Source organism: Epinephelus moara, chromosome 7 (genome assembly GCF_006386435.1).
Source record: "Epinephelus moara isolate mb chromosome 7, YSFRI_EMoa_1.0, whole genome shotgun sequence".
NCBI classification, from domain to species: domain Eukaryota; kingdom Metazoa; phylum Chordata; class Actinopteri; order Perciformes; family Serranidae; genus Epinephelus; species Epinephelus moara.
In genome coordinates, this window is record NC_065512.1 from 24,971,579 (window position 1) to 24,990,523 (window position 18,945).

Below are 18,945 nucleotides of genomic sequence, written 5' to 3' on the forward strand. Positions count from 1 at the left end.
ATTCGGTGGAATAAGTGAAAAGCAAGGCCGAATAATAGCAGCGTGTTTTGATAACGCAATCAAACAGCGTGCGGTGACGGACGGAGTAAAATATCGGCAGTGTGGCGATATTTTACTTCGTCTGTCACTGCACTTGCATTTGCGACTTAAAAATAGTTTTGTGCGGGCAAAATAAATCATTCAGCACGCTGTGTGAGTACAGATTTCAACCAGCAGCAGAAATGAAACGGCGAATCCTGCCGGTTGTGGGTTGAACGGGGGTCACAGACACGGACAGGAATACGTATTCCTGTCAAATATGGCGGCGCATGATAACGGCTTACCGGCGACGGAGAAGTCCGGCTCCAGGTGAATAACTTGTTGTCATGACTGCCCAAAAGTACCTGAACAGCTGAGCCATGGCGGCACACACAGTATGTGGCGTATCAGAGGAGAAATGAGCCGTTCACATTTCTCTTTGTGGCAGGTAACGGCCCACAAACCTCACCGCACTTTAGGGACTGTTCTTTACTTATGAAGGGACTGTTCTTAACTTGTGAGGGGAGGAGGGTGGCTGGTTGATTTTTATTTTATTTATTTATTTTATTTTGATCTCCCCTATGTTAATCAATTATTGATACTGTTTTTGAAGTATGAATAAGTCAATAAGTAATTTATTCCATTGAAATATCATTGATGTATTATAGAAAAGTGATTTATCTTTTTATAAATGACAAAAGGCACATCTGCCTCATTTTTGCTGTGGTATCCTGATACTACTCAGAACGGTGATACTTTCACTGGTATCGTACCGTGGCTCCCAATTTTGGTACCGTGACAACACTAATCTGGAGAGGGTTCATCTGCAAAAACTAATGAAAAACTAAAAAACGGCATTCGGTACTCGGTATTCGGCCAAGCATTTAATATTATTCGGCTTCGACTTCGGCCACAAATTTTCATTTCGGTTCATCCCTAGTAAGAAATGATGCCCATACATACGACTGAAACAGACAAATCTATTCACAACTAACAATCCTTCTATCTCTTTCAAACCCTCCATCTGTCTTCTTTGCTCTGGAAATTGCATCATGAACCTTATTCAGACATTATTGATCAAAATGGATCATTTAAAAAAAAAAATACATATTGTCATTGGGATTAAGATTCAGCAGGAATCCAACAGATCACTGCCATTGACTTATACATAATGTACATGTCCTTTCACCATTTTAAGTTGTTTGTTTTTTATGCCAGTGGTGACAAGAAACACAGTGTAATGCATCCCGCTGCTTTTCTTGACAACCTCTGCCCTACTGTGCTGCGATTGGCTGGTACTCATCACGGTGATTCATAATACCTGTGGTAGACAGAATTGCAGCTCAAAGTGCGTCAACCATTGTGCAACCAGAGCAGGGAGACAATAGCTCTGTGCTTTTCCCCAGAAGCAATCACTAGCTTTCCCCATTTACCAAAGAATATCAATGTAAGTTATTTGAGGTTACCATCCCCAGTGGTGGAAATGATGGACAATGAAACAACTTAAGTAAATGTGAAAACTCTACTGGGCTAAAGAAAAAGAACTCCGTTTCTAGGCTCTGAGAAAAATGGAAAGCAATCTAGTTGTCTTTGCAACAGCAGCACTGACAATAATACCACTTGAAATAACTTGGGGGTGAAAAGTTGGAAAAGCTATCTGTTTCCACTTAAAATTTTGTGTTTTGATAAAACTATAAAAACATGAAAAAAAATTGGGAAAAAGTGTTGTCACTAACATCATGAAAAACTACAAAGATAAGTAATCTTAATGACTTCTTTTAATAGTATAGAGGTGTATTTATCAATTGATCAAATAGAAAGGAGGTGATTGAAGTTTCACTGAAAAGCTTTTATCTGCCTTCATATCTACAAGTTAACCAAAGACATATTATTTAAAGGGCTATGACAGATGAATGTAGGTAAACGTGTCTGCTTATATATTTTCTAATTCTCAAATAATGTTTTGCCCCCTTCTTGTTTCTCACCTCTTTATCACTCTCTTTGATCCTCATCCATCCCTATCCCTCCCTCCATCCCTTTCCTTCCCTCCATCCCTTTCCTCCTCCTCCTCCTCCTCCTCCTCCTCCTCATCTCTCAGGGATATCCGAGAATATGCAAACGGGTCAGTGTGTGTGGAGTGTGATGCCCAGTGTGAGCGAGCTGACGATGACTCTTTGACCTGCAACGGTGCGGTAAGCCTGCTCCTATAGACCGCAATAGTGAGACAGACACTGAAGCACTCACTTATCTCACATATATCAGCCTAATGCAGATGGGAAGCGGGCTGCTGTTTGTGAGCAGTTTGTTTATGTTTGCTTTTATCTATTCATTAAAGAGGAATAGCGTTCAAGATAAACAAAAATGGTTGCGTTATTCTTTCATCGAAAGATTAGGTGCAGTCTCATCAATCTTAAAGGGACAGTAATACATATTTTTCCTCTTACCTGTAGTGCTATTTATCAGTTTAGATTATTTTGATGTGAGTTGTCAAGTGTTGGAGATATCGGCCATAGAGATGTCTGCCTTCTCTTGAATATACTCAAACGAGATGACACTCCAAAAAATTACATTTGAAAGACTCAACAGCAATGTCTCTTTCCAGAAATCATGACCCACTTACTCAAGATAATTCAAAGATGTTGTTGTGAGCAGTTTCATTTTGGAACTATTTTCTCTCTACCAAAGTAGACCCGCCCACCGTATCACTGCACAGAAGGAAACGTGCATCTACTCAGATAACCAGCTTGTGCTCGCAATAGCCTGAAATATGAACATTAATGGCATCCTTCTTGGCTGAGCTGTAATGTTAACAAGTTCTGTAAAAGGTTCAAAATACTCTTTCCTTCAGTGGGGTGGATTGCGGAAGACCAGTGCGATGATGGGGTTCGCAGGTGGAGTTTGGTAGAAAGGAAATAGTACCTACACGAAACTGCTCACAACAATTCCTATGGATTGTCTTGAGTAACCGGGTCATGATTTCTGATAGGACACATTGCTACTGAGAGTTTGAAAGACTGTCTTGTTCCATTATATTTGAGAGAGGGCAAATATCTCTAGGCAAGAGGGAAAATATGCATTTTTGATTTTAGGGTAAACTGTCCCCTTAAAAGCTATAAGCCATAGAGCAGGCATGTCCAAAGTCTGGCCCGGGGGCCAATTGTGGCCCACAGACCAATTTTAATCGGCCCTCGGCTTGACTTTCAAAATATACCATATGTGGTCCTTTACACAGTAATGGTTAATCGAGCAAGATCACTTGGCATTTTTACCCTTCACCTCATAAGACTATCATTCACTACATTGTAGACAGGCATCAAGTAGTAAGAGTTCATTAAAAGATAAAAATGGTTGCATTTATCTCACTTTTCTTTAAAAAAAAAAAGAAAAAACTTTTAATGCAAGACTCAGTTGGCCCCCAGGTGTTTTCACGTTGTTTTATCTGGCCCCCATTCAAAAAAGTTTGGACACCCCTGCCATAGAGCCAATGCTAATCTGGGATATAAAACTGCCTTCTTAAATCCATACAAGGTAACTAGTAATAAAAAAACTCATATTAATAAAGGATTGATATGGTTCATGATATCATGGAAATTCCATTAAAAGACAAAAATCTGCAATGAACCGAACTTAAAGCAAAATCAGCTGTAGGCTGAAATTGTTGTTTTCAGTGTTGAGCGCCCCAAAGAAAAGTATTCAAGGCCAGAGCATTGCTTCACTCACCACAAACCAAATGACTTGGAGCTGCAGACATTCCCCGTGGTCATCTCAGACTATGATTAATTATTGTATTAGTAGTCAAAGTGTGCCTTTCAGCCGTGCTATTGATTATGTCTCATGTTCCGAGTCAAAGGTAAAAGTGATTGTTTTAGCAAAGATCAGCATTATTAGGGCTTGTATTCGGTACGTGGCAGCTTGTGGGTTTACATGCCTCTATATTTTTTCATGTTAACCATCAAAAATGTATTCAGGGACATTCTTTTTTTAAATTCTTTTTATCTTAAGAAAAAGTAGTTGGTGTTTTATTTTTTCCCCCAAAAGTAATTCTTTACTCTTAACAAACTTTTGCATTGCACCAGCTCCAGCATTGACTCTCTCTGAAAGATTGTTTGGTAGCAGCTGTACATTAGAAAAATGCCAGAGTGAAAAAAAAAAGAAAATCCCTGACCTTCATTTCTGTCTGCCTCTCCTGCACACTACACCCACAGCCACATGAAGCCCCTGACCCTGCGCTTTCTCTTAAAATCTTATCTCGCTGTTTGATAGAGAGGGATGATTTGCGACAGATGCAAGCCAGAGGGGCAGTGTGCTGTCTTTTGTGTCCCATCACACTCTGTCACATAGTTTGTCCAATATAGTTTAGAGGTAGATTTTTTTTCAGAGCTACTGGAGTGTTGGTGTGTGAGTATACAAACACGGGGAGCAAAGGCCAAGTGGTTGATGGCTTGAGTAGAGCGTGTTTGTTGTTGTTGGTCTGATTATCCTGGCTGGTCGCTTGAAACCTCATAACCCTGCACTTGGCGTCTTCGACAAGTGATGGGAAGGTGGGTGTTATGAAAAGAAACCATACAGATACTTGTAGCTTACTTCCAGCAATTTGAGAAAAAAACATAATGAAAAACTTACAGCAGTCGAAGTGATTTTTTTAAATTATTTTTTTAGCTGTGTAGCTATTAAAGTATTAATAGGAGCAAATGCAAAATAGATAAAGGTTATATTCACATTGGTGTTGAACTTTTTCGGTCCATATCGAAGATTTTCATTAGTTGAAAAGTATTTTATAAAAGGTTAGATACTATATAACTTTATACACGACCTTCAGCAGCTGTTTCAATATGTCCTTTTTTGCACTTTGTAATTTCCATTTACAAGTACTGTACAGTCTCATGCAGTCTCTCACCCTGTGAGTGTGTCTGTGCATGTGTGTGTGTGTGAGTGACTTCAGTCAAGCTGTGTATAATGGAAATGTCCCAGGGTAACCTGTTGCACCACAAATGGATTACAGCAATCATGTTATGGCCACAGAGCCCGTAGCAATTACATTACAGCTTACACACAGTGATTTGATAGGCCTAATGCCCTCTGCGGAGAGAGATTGGAGATACAAATATAGCCACGAATAAAGGCTATGTTACGGACAGAATAGGTGATAATGGCAGATCCACTGTAGAGAAGTTGCTGTTGTTGATCAGCGTTACTGTTCATCATTCCATCTCCAACGAGCACGTCTATTACTGTGTCTTTACTGAAAGATTAGAGTGTGATTACATTTCACAGCAGGAACCAAAGACTTCAGCTAAACTCATCTCAAAATCCCATTGAATAACTTCTTCAAAAGATGAGATTCCTGTGTAAGACATAACTGCAAAATGTTAACTTTGAGTTAGAAGCATTGCAGACTGTGACCAAGTGGCTAACTCTGGGGCTGAAAACAAAGCCAACACCAATGTCAGAAACTGCAGTTCTTTGAATGGCCACTTGAGGCTGGCTCCAAGAACGAGTCAATCTCAATAGACCCCCACTAGTCTGGTCAATCTGTGGTTTGACCCAAAAAGTGCAATAGTAATCAGTCAAGGTTTTATGTGATCCATCAGGACATTGAAAGAACATATTAAAGGTATACCATTATATACGAAGTGCAGCAAGGTAAATTTAGACGACGCATTAAAAGGTCCAGGGGGGTCATGGTGGTGTGGTGGTTAGCACTGTCTGTCACAGCAAGAGGGTTCCTGGTTCGATCCCGGGTGTGGGAGCCCTTCTGTATTTGCATGTTCTCCCCGTGTCAGCATGGATTTTCTCTGGGTACTCCCACAGTCCAAAGACATGCAGGTTAATTGGTGACTGTGTCCGTAGGTGTGAATGTGAGCATGAATGGTTGTCTGTCTCTACTGTATGTGTCAGCCTGGCGACCTGTCCAGGGTGTACCCTGCCTCTCGCCCAATGTCAGCTGGGATAGGCTCCAGCCCCCCTGCGACCCTCAAGAGGATAAGCACTTAGAAAATGGATGGATGGATGGATCAAAAGGTCCAACTTTACAGCAGAAATACAACTGTTACAAAAACAGTTTTGGTCTCACAACTGTAAGGGTGTTGAATTTTTTATAACTCACCCTTTTTAATGTTAATTAGGCTTAAAGTTATGCATAACAAAGGCATAGGCAATGTGGGTAGGCTACAGTGTAGGCTTTGCTTTTGCTTTTTTCTTTTTTATAAATCCAGCTTAAGGGGTCATATTTTTAGTTTTCCCTGTAAGTATTTTGTTTTAACAGTTTAAGGTCTGTTTTTTTGCTAGCCAAAATTAGCATTAGCATAGGTATTATCAATGTTAACCATAGCTGTGAATGCACTGTGCTAACCGAGTTAGCAGCTAGCTATCTTCACCTTCTCGTCCTAATGCTGTCACTTCTGGCTCTAAAAAAGGCAAAGGCAATGGACAAAATGCAGAACTCAAGGCTTTAAAGTGGGAGTCCACAAAGTAATGGGGGCAGTGGCTACATCCATTATTTTATAGTCCACGACTGTGGCGTCTTTTTAAATGACTGCGTGTTCACCAGTAGATATCTTCTTGTCTTAAATCTCTTACTTAGGTGAAGGACGGGGCATATTCTCTTCTGCCTTCCCCCTCCTTTGTTCCCCATTTCTTTCGTCTCAAATTTGTTTCTTTTAACACTGCAAAAATTTGCAAAGCTGTTCCATTATGAATTATATAAAAATCCACTTGTTTTATGTAGAATTTTGATTCTGCTGTCTGTAAAGTCCTCCTGTGTTCTTCAAACTTTGCAAACACATTGTAGCTGGCACACACTCTTGCATGCAGTCACGAGTTCTGAGGCACAGACTGTTCACTTTGATAGTGAAACATATGATTTCTAAAAAGAGGATACATTTGAATCTGCTGGAGGTGCTTTATACCTTTTATGACCACTGAATTGAATTGGCCACTGTCATATTCATAGGAGCTGCCACATATATCTCTTTCTTATTTGTCCCACTCTTTCCCTTGGACCTCCTCTCTCCTCTCCTCTTTTTATCTCTTCACCTCATCATTAATGCTTAAAATTATTTTGTGGTCGGCCTATCGTGTGGGAGTATATTTAAAGACTCCAGCAGATATACAGCAGAGCATGATGACTTGGTCTGTGCTTTATATCATGGTAAATTATCTTGTAAATCCTTCCTGATGTACCTGATCATGCCTAGGAAAGCCTTTTTTGTGGCTGCCTGTTAAAAGTCTTGACTGTACGCTCTGACACCATAAAGAATAATTGCCAATGCATTAAAGGGAAGAAAGAGGGATAGAGGAGGTGGAAATACTCATTTACACATGCATATCCAGCAATACCACACAAAAAACGATGGTGTTAGAGCTTAAGCAGACCAATTTGAATTTACAGCAGGGCACTTTGGTCACGACACTGTGCATCCCTGTCACTTTTTAGTGTGTACCAATGCCCTGCTGAACTAAACACTGTTAGTTTGCTCTGTCACATAATTTAGCTTGCTGATGTGATGGGACCATTGGATACACACACACACACACACACACACACACTCACATATACACACCAATAGCCACGGGTGGGAAGACACTCATAAAAGCGAAGTGCCAGGCTCAACGCTAAAGCCAGTGAGAGCAGCGAGACTTTCAATTTGCATAATTATACCGGGGTGAGTGCATGTTCACACACATACACACAAGCTACAAAGAACGCACGCAGAGGCATTAGTGTATGTGCACTCATACACACACACACACATGCATGCGTGCATGTAAGCCCATGCACAGACACTACTTCTGGTTATGTATGAACAAGCACTCGTACACACTTCTCTACTTGCCAAAGGATAATTATCTGCCTTTGCTATCATCTTTTCACCTTGGTCGCCCCTTGTTTAGCGAGAACAGTGTGTGTGCGTGCATGTGTGTCTGTGTGTGTGTGTGTGTGTGCGTGTCTTACAGGTATTTGTCAAATATACAGTATGTGCGACTAAAATGCAAGGTGGTGTTGTGTGTGTGTGTGTGTGTGTGTCAGTGGTGGATAGAAAATAAGTACCGCTACTCAAGTGCTAAAATATACCTCTACCGCACTGCATTTATTTGATAGCTTTAGTTATTAGTTTCATATTATGATTTAATATTATTTATCTTATTTATAATAATACTAATAATAACAATGAACTTAATTTACTTTTCAAAAACAAGTTTACAAAGTTCTTCAAATACATAAAATCAGAATATACACAGTGCAGTTACAATCTGGAATAAGTTCCATGCAGCCACAAAATGGAAACAAAGATAAAAGACAATGAATAGAAATCTTAAGAACAAATAAATGAACCAAAGCATGAAATAAAAAGAAAATCTGTCATTAAAAGCCATTTTATCAATACAAGTGCTTAAGAGTTTAAAAGAGGACACTAAAGTAGTTTCTCGGTGGAAGGTTATTCCACAGTTGTGGAGCCCTGAAGGCAAATGCCCCACGACCCTCTGTCTCAGGCCTCGCCCTGGGGACTGAGAGGACCAGCTGGTCTGCAGATCTGAGAGTAAGAGCAGGGGTGTAAGGAGTGAGAAGGTTGATGATGTAAGAGGGGGCAAGGCCGCTAGGTGATTTAAAAACAAACATAAAAAATTTAAAACCAATTCTGAAAACCAAGGGTAACTACTGCAATAAGATGAGAATACAAATATGCTCATATCTCCCAGTTTGTATAGGAACCCTTGCCGGGGTATTTTTGGACAAGTTACGGGCAGTTTATTGATGTCATTGGCAGTCACCAAATAATAAGGTAGAGTAATCGAGATAGCATGAGAGATTTTTTTTGCATCACTAATGAAAGAAATGATCTAATTTTGGTGACTTCTCCTGATTTGACCAAGGCTGATTTGGTGATATTGCCAAAATGTTTAGAGAAGTCCATGTCCAAACAAGCGGCAACCTCCAGGGCTGATAAATGAAGCCAACTTGGAAATGTCAAAAACTACAGTTTTTTGGACAGCTACCTGAGACTGGCACCAAAAATGAGTCAGTTCCCATAAAACGGTTTTGGTCTCTATAGCTAATGTCCCTGTTCATGACAACTGTGCAGAGGATGTGTTTTTTTTTTTTTTTTCATAACTCACCCTTTCATTCAAGGCACGCTAAGCACCGTTAGGCATCACTTCTGTTTACGTTCAACAATGTTATCAAACACAACTGAGCTAGCTCGCCCCTCATCCTCCATAACTCTGTCATGAACAAGCGATAGCTGCTAGTTACCCTGGATTTACACAACTGTTCAAGGGATAGTGCACCCAACATGAAAATTCACCGGTTATCTACTCACCCTCATGCCGATGGAGGATCAGGTGAAGTTTTAGAGTCATCACAACACTCCAAGGGGAGAGGGGGTAGCAACAAAACTCCACCTAATGGAGGCTTATGGCGCCCCAGATTCAAACGTCCAAAAACACATAATTGAAACCACAAAATATCTCCATACTGCTCGTCCGTAGTGATCCAAGTGTCCTGAAACCCCAATATAAAAAGTTGTTCGGAAAAACGTCATTTGAGCTCTGTTTTTAGCCTCATTGTAACCTGTAGCTCTAACTGCCTTTCTGGGCACCGCATTCACGTGTGCATGCTTGCGCGAGACCATGAGACATGGGCACCGCGTTCATGTGTGTGTGCTTGCTTTCGCTGGTCTCGCACTGGCTGGTTGGTGCAGCCTGGACCAAAATGTTTTTGTTGCCATTTGCGGAGCCTGGGCTGCCTACAGAGACTGGACTTTTTCACAGTATATTCAGAGGACGTAGCTAGCGGATCGTGAGGAGATATTTGCTGTACGTGACAAAAACTTTTCAAGCTTAGGAAGACTTAGAGAGCCTTCAAGGCTTAAAGTTTTGCATAGTAAAGGGTGTGGCCACTTTAAGTGACAGGTAAGTGCCATCCATTGAAAAATTGCTACCACAGTGACAACTTTGGTCAGATAACGTAACTATGGCGTAACACCAGATTCACAGTGTAAAGACGTATCTGTCGCTATTTTAGTTTGTATTAATTTCATGAAAGAAAGTCTTGTTTGGTTGTATTAAAAGAGCGACTAAGGAATTAGATATTCAGTTTTTGCACTGAGTGGCATACATTTTGTTTTTCATGTTTGTAAGCCTGTTTTTTGCTAGCAGAAGTTATCAATAGCAACATCACAGTTAACCATAGTAAAAAATGCACCATGCTGACCAAGTTAGCAGCTAGCGCTTGTCCCAATATGGTCACTTCTTGCTCCAAAAATCAATGGCGACTGTCAAAATGCAGAACTCAAGATTTCAAAATAGGAGTCCACACACCAGTGGGTGATGTAGACATGGCTATGTACAGTATTTTATACAGTTTATTGGTCTGAATCAAAGATAACTCACAGATTTCTGTATTCATGGGTTCACTGCAAAGGCAAGTGTTGAAATTCAAACAAAGATTAGAGAAAAGTCCAAAAAATAAATACAGTTTTGGTTGGGCTTTACTGGATAAAACTAGCAAAGGGCTGGTAAAGTAGTTAAAATTTGCTCCACCTCGGCCAGCTACAACAAATTGCTGCTTACACATTGATACATTAGTATGAACTACCTAATAATGTCATATCATTCACAGGACATTTAATTTTACTTTTGATGCTTAAGTACATTTTGCTGCTCATACTTGTGTACTTAAATTCAATTTTAAATGCAGGACTTTTTTTTGTGATTAAGTATTTTTACATTGTTCTACTGGTACTTTACTTAAGTAAAGAATTTGTGTACTTCCTCCACAACCAGTTTGTGTATATGTGTGTATTGTTTGTCAATGAGATGTTCTTTGGGCCTGTTGATGATACGAGGCCTGTTCTTGGGAGAGCTCTTCGCCTCTCTTCCTCTCCTCCCCTACCTCCTCCCTCGCCTATATTAGCTCCATAAATCCTGTTCTAGGCGGATTGTTATGGTCATTGTGTGTGCTGTGAGCGATGGTTATTATCTGCCTGCTCCGCTCACACTGCTTTATGCGTCTCGTCTGCTCTCCCCCTCCCGTCCCTCTTTCTCTCTCTCTAATTCACACTATATCTGGCTCGCTCTCACTGCCTCTCCCCTTCACTGCGTTATTCTGCATCCATGTCCACTCTCTTCCCCTCACTTCCCCTTATTACTCTACAGTACTTCTTTTTTTCACTTTTCACCTGCTGTCTTTTGCTCTGTTATCTCTCTTTTGCTCTCAAGCTTTTACTGTTACACAAGCACAACAGTTTAATCTGTAAAGCTGCTAAGAAAGCTGCACTTGGCAAGTTATTGATGTAGAAATATACCCATCAATCAGTCTACATTACAAACTGAGGCTAAAGCAGATATTTCACCCCCCTAAATTTGTGACACCACAGATTTGTCCTTCATGCCCGACTTCTTAATGTCAGATATAGTTACAGTATATCCTCTCAACACACTGTTTGGAATCACAACTTGTGACTGTCGCCTAAACATCTGTGAGAGAAAGCTGTCCAGAGACAGCTGGACATGCCAGTGAGAATTGATCGTGTTACAAAAAGACATCTTTTCTGTCTCTTTTCTGTCATGGAAAAGTTTGGAGGAAATTCTAAGAGTTATCATGACCACCACTTGCCACTAACTGCAAAGTTACCAAGTAAAAACTTTGGCCTTTTCCAATCCAGACCCTACCTTTATTATTAGCGCTGAAATTGTGCTGGAGTGTAATGCTCAGACCTATACAGAGCATGCTGCTTGTCAGCATCGTCACAATAACAATAGTTAAGTAATTATAGTTGTCAGTAAAAGGTCATCTCCATCTGTGTTCTTTTCTAGGTTATTTAAAAGGAAGTGCCCACTCAGCAGTTAGCATAAAGCAGTCATGTAGGTTAGAGTGCTGGTAATGATAATAATAACTGAAAGGGTAGTTCGGATTTTTCGAAGTGGGGTTGTATGAGGTGCTTATCCACAGACCACAGATCTACAGTGTAGTACCTGACAGTAGATGGCAGTCAGCGCACCCAATTTTGGAGAAGCAGACAGGAGAACCAGCACTGAATCTAAGCAATCTGCATGTAAAACGTGCATTAGCCACCTTACAAATGGTCAGCCTAAAAAAAAATCTATATCAGACTATGTATGCTATATTTAGAATATTTTCACTGTCCACCAGACAGCCTTTTAGATGAGGAACTGAGGCCATTACATTGTTCTCTTCAAACCCACCTTTGCCAAAAAAAGCCAGTAATTTTAACAGGGAGTTGCTGGTCTACAGCGGTTTGGATCAGCTAGATAGTCTGTGTTATTGTGTGACTTACATCCCTGGATCCAAACCAGGGACGTAAATATAGAGGCAGTACGGTTGCACTGGGGGCCATGGGCTGGAGGGGCCGGGAGAGAGCAGGCCCTTGCAAGTGACACAGATTGCCTCCTTGAATATGTACCTGTGTTCAAAGAGGAATGATAAAAAAGATATTCCTAATTTAAAAATGGTGCCATTTGCTATATATGTCCTCAAAAAGGCTTTTTCTACATAAGCTATAAAATCTGTGAATAAACTATAAAGGCTATTCAATTATGATTATCATTAATTGATTAATTATCAATGAATAATTTTTATGAGATATGCTATGTTAATTGCTGGGTAATATGTATCTTGATGTTGTCCTATGTCAAGTTGTTATTTGTGTAAAGACAATACATGCACGATAGCATGCACTGGGGCCCGTTGCAATGTCCTTACATCACTGATCCAGACTAATGTAATGTAACTAAGTAATTTCTGAGCTTCCATGCTAGTTAGAGGTTCGAGGAATAGAGCGAAATTGGAAGATTGATAACACACAATTCTCAAAAAACTCTTGGCTCAGCCACAGAAAGGCTAGGTAGTTCATATGTGGCAACATCATCATGCAGAAACCTACAAAGGTCACTTGGGGAAACACATTTTGAAGGGCTTGGGAAGATAGCATTTTGATGCACAGAATTCAAATATTTAGATTTATACACAAGGAACACTACTGGGAAACTATGCAATGATATAAAAACCTAAAAATAAATGAATAATGGAGCTGCCCTTTAAATGCCTCATTAAATTGCAACTAGCACCTCACTGATGGTTACGTGTACGCCTACTATGTACATTTTATTCAGTACTACTGTATGATTTCAAAATGAAAATGTGCATCTGAAAAACATAATGTTTTTTTCTTCTCACTCCTCACAGGGCCCAGAGCATTGTGTGAAATGCCTCCATTTTAAAGACGGTCCTAATTGTGTGGAGAAGTGTCCCGATGGCCTGCAAGGTGCCAACAGCTTCATCTTCAAGTACGCAGAAGCCAACAACGAATGCCATCCCTGCCATGCCAACTGCACCCAGGGGTGAGTACAGTCAGGACAAGGACTGGTTTGATGGTCATTACTTCACAAAAGTAAGATATTTATGTCATTCTTCATGAATCAGAAGTTAGTTCCTGCAGCCTATAAAAGATGAATGAAACCAAACAGTAACAGTCATCTTGGAGACACCTTGTAGCAGGAACTACCGCAGTATTTTCCTAGGTGTGTATGGGTCTGTCTGTGGATACATTTTGTCACAATGATAGCACTGAAACAATGCAAGATGCAGTAGTTGAGATGAAAATAAAAGCCAAGTTTGAAGATGGGTGTGGTCCCAGCAAGGGTAGGAAGCAGGGAAGGGGTCTTTGGGCCCCCACTGAATTCATTTGAAGTTGGGGATCAGTGTCGCAGCTAGTGAGATGCTATCCCAAGAAGCTCTCTAGATTTAATCTTGGAGCTGTATCTAAATACAAATCCTTAAGTAATCTACCGGCAAGAAACTCCTCACTGTGATAGGTTGTCCAAAAAGAAAAAAAGAAAAGAATACAGAAAAACTTTCATTAAGTAGGATCATTACGTAACACCTAACCCCAACCATAATCCTACTTTAAACCTTTGTCCTGATTTAATTTCCTGACCTAAACCCCCAGGGTCTGGTCACTTCAGCTTTTAAATCAACAAAATTTCAAACTGTGTTTATGTAGCACTTTTCGAGTCATAGTGACATCTCAAAGCACTTTACAACACAAGCCAGCATTCACCACACTGGTGGCGGAAGCTGCCATACAAGGTGCCACCTGGTCATCACGAGTGATATCCATTCACATTCACACTCATGCATCAATGGCAGAGCCATCTGGAGCAATCTGGGGTTCAGCATATTGCCTAAGGACACCTCAACGTGTCGACTGAGGGGGCCAGGGATCCAACCACTGACCTTGTTGTAAGTGCAGGATTGCTCTACCATCTAAACCACAGCTGCACAATTTATTAAAAAAAAGACTTGTTGCAATGGCATTGCTGCAATTAGTGGTATGAGTGGTAAGACATCTTGACACTGCTGACATAAGAAATGGAAAGCTGGAGAGTCTAAAAGCACAATGTTAATTGAATTGCACCAAACAATAAAACCCTGCTCTGCTGGAGTCCAAGCTGCTCCACAAAAGAGGCATGGTTCGCAGTCAGTTCAGTCAGGAACACTTTAGTCAAAGAAAATTTATTTCCATTTGCAGTATTACATTTGGTGGTATGGCTCTGTTCTAGGGCCTCTCTGTCTTTCCTCGGGCCTACACAGAAAGCCTTTTCCACATGCTTACGTGGAAAGCCTTAAGGCAGAGAGAGCACACCTCTCTGCCCTTCCATGTGCTTACATGGAAAGCCTAAAACAGGGAGAGAAGCAGTAAAGACCCCCTGGGAACAGAACAGAGCAACATCAATGACAAACAGAAATGACACTGATAAGTCAGACACAGCATGAAAAGGAGGAGCTGGGGTGGGGGTGGGTTGCAAAGTGACTTGCAGAGGAAGCAGCAACAGTAGGCAGGCCAGAGCAGTTTAAATGGGGCATCCTGAATGAGATTTGCCAATTTGTTGCATAGAAAGCAATCACATGATCTATCAGCTGACTCCCCTCCATCAATCAGCTGCTCCATCAGTTGATTGAGCTGTTTGAGATAATTTAGTTGGGATGTGTGTCCTGCCTGAACTAACGCCATGATCAATTTGTGAGACAGAAGTTGATGGTAAAATGTATTGCACTACTACTAATCAGCTGCAGTAGTCACTACATCACCAGCACCACCATTTCACAAGGATGCTCAAATACACTTCCCTGTGCCACTTTCTGGAGTGCTAACAGAATATTCTTTTATATACATAGTGGCTGGTAAGTGCATAGTCAGAAATATCCAACATCTTCCAAGATATGACAGATCAATAGAGAGGCAAAGCAGAAAATGAGAGTAAAAAAAGAGGGAGAATGAAAGTGAGAGGAGTCTGTGAAGTACCTTGCCACTCTCCATTGCTCACTAGCCACTGATCGCTCAATGTAATATCCAACAAGGGTTGGTAAGACATCATTTTGTATTTAACTCCACAGGGAGTTTATGCCACTTCCTCATGTGTTATTTCTCCTCTCCTGAGTGACAGCCTCCAGCGCGCTCGAGCATAGCAATGCACTCGTAAATGGAAAACACCAGGCTGACACTTTGTCACAGGTATAGCTTCATAAGCAGATCCACCACTCAAAACAACAAGCTGGGGGGAGGGAGAGGAAAGGGAGGGAGACAGACAAAGAGGAAAAGAGACAGAGACAGGGATGAAACCACTATCCCTTTCTTCTCAACATTCAAATGAGCCTCCAGGTTTTGGAGCCACTATTAAGACTGTCAGACGTCACTAGTGCACAGTACACATGGGAGATTTGAAGCATCAGCACAGGAGGACTGGGGGAAATTTCCAGCAGAGATCATTGCTTTCCATCAGAAGACAGTGTAGCTTTGTATTCTGTCACCTGTGCGGACAGACTGGAACTGAACCTCTAGGATAGAGTTCATACATGCTCATATATGCTTACACACACACACAGACGTATGTTTTGACAGAATCAGAAACATGACCCGTACACCAAAGTCTGTATTTGAATCGAGGTACTGACAAATCGATAAACTGACCAATGGAAAGTAGTTCTATTCAGTTCAAATTGTCGAGTGAACATCTCTAGGGCCCCGACACACCAAGCCAACGGTCAGCCATTGGTCTGTCTAGTGAGCGTCTGCCACCCTAGTGATTGCAGTGTGTCCTGCACCACTGGCACTAGTCAGCTGTTTTTTTGCCGATTCAGCATGTTCAATCAGAGTTGGGCCGGTGAACCCAGCAGAACCCTTCTGCGAGTGAGTGAATCTCTTTGATTGCAATAGCAGTTAAGCTCAGTGCATGAGAAGAGAAGTGAGGAAAGCAAACAAACGACTATTCAAGAGGGCGTGAGATCAAAACACACTTGTTCTATCAGGTACGTTTTTTTTTTTTTCTTCAATTGAGCTCCTAAGCAGGAACGATTCGTACTTGTTCATGTTACTGTTCGCTAGCGCTTGGTAAATATCATTTGTGCTTTCAACATTAGGTTGTGTTGTTCATGTGCGAACTGGCTAATGCGCCTCTTGAGTCCTTCCTTTAGTTCTTCAGGTTTGTCTTTTATATTGACGAATACAAACTTAGCTGATATGAAGAGATATTCCCTCTCACACAGGCACAAAACACGTGTGCCAACTGACCATTGGCTGTAGTCTTTACGGTGTGTTCAAGTGCAACTTTTCGGCTGAGGCAGAGGCGACGTGAGGTGTGTTTGGGCCAGGGTTAACATAACCTGGTGTATGCTGGCTTTTGCCCAGTATCACATGTAGTTGTTCAGCAGAAAAAAAAAACAGTGGCCAAAATGTCCAATATGAAATATGCTGAATACATCAATAAAGTAATTAATCGCATAAGAAATAGCCTAATATTGTGTGACCTATAAGTTATGTTGCAGAGACAACTTAAATATAAACTTTTAGTTTGCAGAACAAATTTTCACACAATAATTGCTAACAGATCTATTTATTCACCAAAACCATTCAGACTGTCTCCCTGCCTTCCACATATCAACGGCAGTCACAGTCTTCCTCAGCGTGCTTGGTGTAGTTAGGTGACGGCATCACAGATTATTTTTTTCCAGGGACACCTCCAACACACTGCAGGTATCCTGGTAGATCAGACCAAGAGGTACGCTTTGCTACCCCATGGTGAGCCAAATGGTGGATAGCAGGTGTAGTGGTTCACACTGGACGCAGAAGCGCTGTGAAGCATGCAGATTTTCCGAGAAGCGCTGCCCGCTTTCTTTCGTCACCTTTGTTGAGCAATGGGGCTGTTCAGACTGGACTGGTTGCAACTCAAAGCTCCACGGATGGCTCACCATCTGCAGCGAGTTTCCACGTCTGATCTATTTATTCTGCGAGCAAATCTGGCAGGAAAACACACTGATAATCTATTATGAACAATATAAGGGCTATATTAGATATAATAAATGATAAAATATACACCCCATGCTGTCTTATATTTGTCAGTTGTGGCTTAACAGTGAGCAAGAAAGACAAGCCAACACACACAGACACACACACTCACTCACACACAAGCAGACAGAGCTCTACATGTGATTAGAACAGATGAGAGGAGCAGAGTGGCTTCCTGACCGGTGTGGAGAAATGTGCTTCTGGTGTGAACAGCCAGGCAACTGCTGACTAGCAGCTGCACGACAACTGACATATTGCAGGGCTCTTTCACTGTAGGCTATTATACTGCTATTTCGAACATATGTCTGGTTTTATATGGATGGAATTCTGGAATATTAAAGGCTGTATTTACCATAAAAAAGTCTAGTGTAAACCCTGGTCTGGGCCTTTACCTAACCTCCTAAAACCCTACGTCCTCATTTGAGGACATCACATTTTGGATTTACGTGACTTTATTCTTCATTATACTTGACTTAGACCTGTTGTCCTCATTTGGGGACACTTTTTGTACCATCTAGTGGTAGTAAATGCACAGTACACTAATCCATGTAAAAACAAGATGGCTGCCATCTCTGCCAAGTCAGTCTGCAGCTGATCCCAAAATAAAAGTGGACAAGGTCCAAAACCTGATCAGATTTTATGATTGAAACTAGTTTATTTATCATTAGTAATGTTTATAGCTTTATACTGCAACAAATTTGACCAGTTTTAGCAACAGTAACATTAGTAATTAGTTAATTAATTAGTAAGTACTCTTTTGAGGACATTGGGATTTTATTATCATTGACAATGTTTAGTTTTTTATACATTTTGGGTCCTACTGATCCCAAATAGCTAGGATAAATTAGAAATGCATATCAAATAAAAGTTCGGGTCTCAGGAGGTTAAAGCACCTCACAGTAGGGCATTTGGGGCGGCAGTAGCTCAGTCTGGGGCGGCAGTAGCTCAGTCCATAGGGACTTGGGTTGGAAACCGGAGGGTCAAGTCCCCGACCGGACCAAAATATGGAGCGTGGACTGGTGGCTGGAGAGGTGCCAGTTTACCTCCTGGGCACTGCCGAGGTGCCCCTGAGCAAGGCACTGAACCCCCCAACTGCTCAGAGGGCCTGTCATGGGCAGCCCACTCTGACATCTCTCCTCCACTTAGTGCATGTATAGGTCCAGTTTGTGCATGTGTGTGTTCAGACCTGTGTGTAATTGACAAAACAGAGTGAAAAATTGAATTTCCCCTCAGGGATTAATAAAGTATATAAAATTTAAAAAACAATTAAATTAAAATTAACAGAAAAGTCGATTTGTCGACGTGTCGACGTCAGTGGCACAAGTCGACACCCCCCGGGAGGAGTCGACAAGTCGTGTGTTTTTTCCCTCTCTCTGTGTGTGTGTGCTTGTGTACGGAATGCAATCGCTGCCTCTGATTGGCTTACACTGATACTTTATCCTTGACTAAGTGAACATACTCGGGCGTACTATAAGCAGAGCAGACTCCAGTCATTCGGGCTTTCATAGTCGAGCGCACTTCCGCGTTGTAGTTTCCTGTAAAAATGTCCGTGAAAAATCCC

The 18,945-nt window shown here is 41.2% G+C and overlaps 1 protein-coding gene across 2 annotated transcripts in view; it reads left to right on the top strand.

Moving 5' to 3' along the window:
• Window positions 1-18,945, top strand: part of erbb4b (erb-b2 receptor tyrosine kinase 4b) — a 476,392-nt gene that overhangs the window by 349,005 nt on the left and 108,442 nt on the right. For both annotated transcript variants that reach the window (XM_050048517.1, XM_050048518.1), the window contains exons 14-15: window positions 2,117-2,210; window positions 13,226-13,380. In XM_050048517.1, the coding sequence (XP_049904474.1) occupies window positions 2,117-2,210; window positions 13,226-13,380 (249 nt within the window). The remainder of the gene's footprint in view (window positions 1-2,116; window positions 2,211-13,225; window positions 13,381-18,945) is intronic.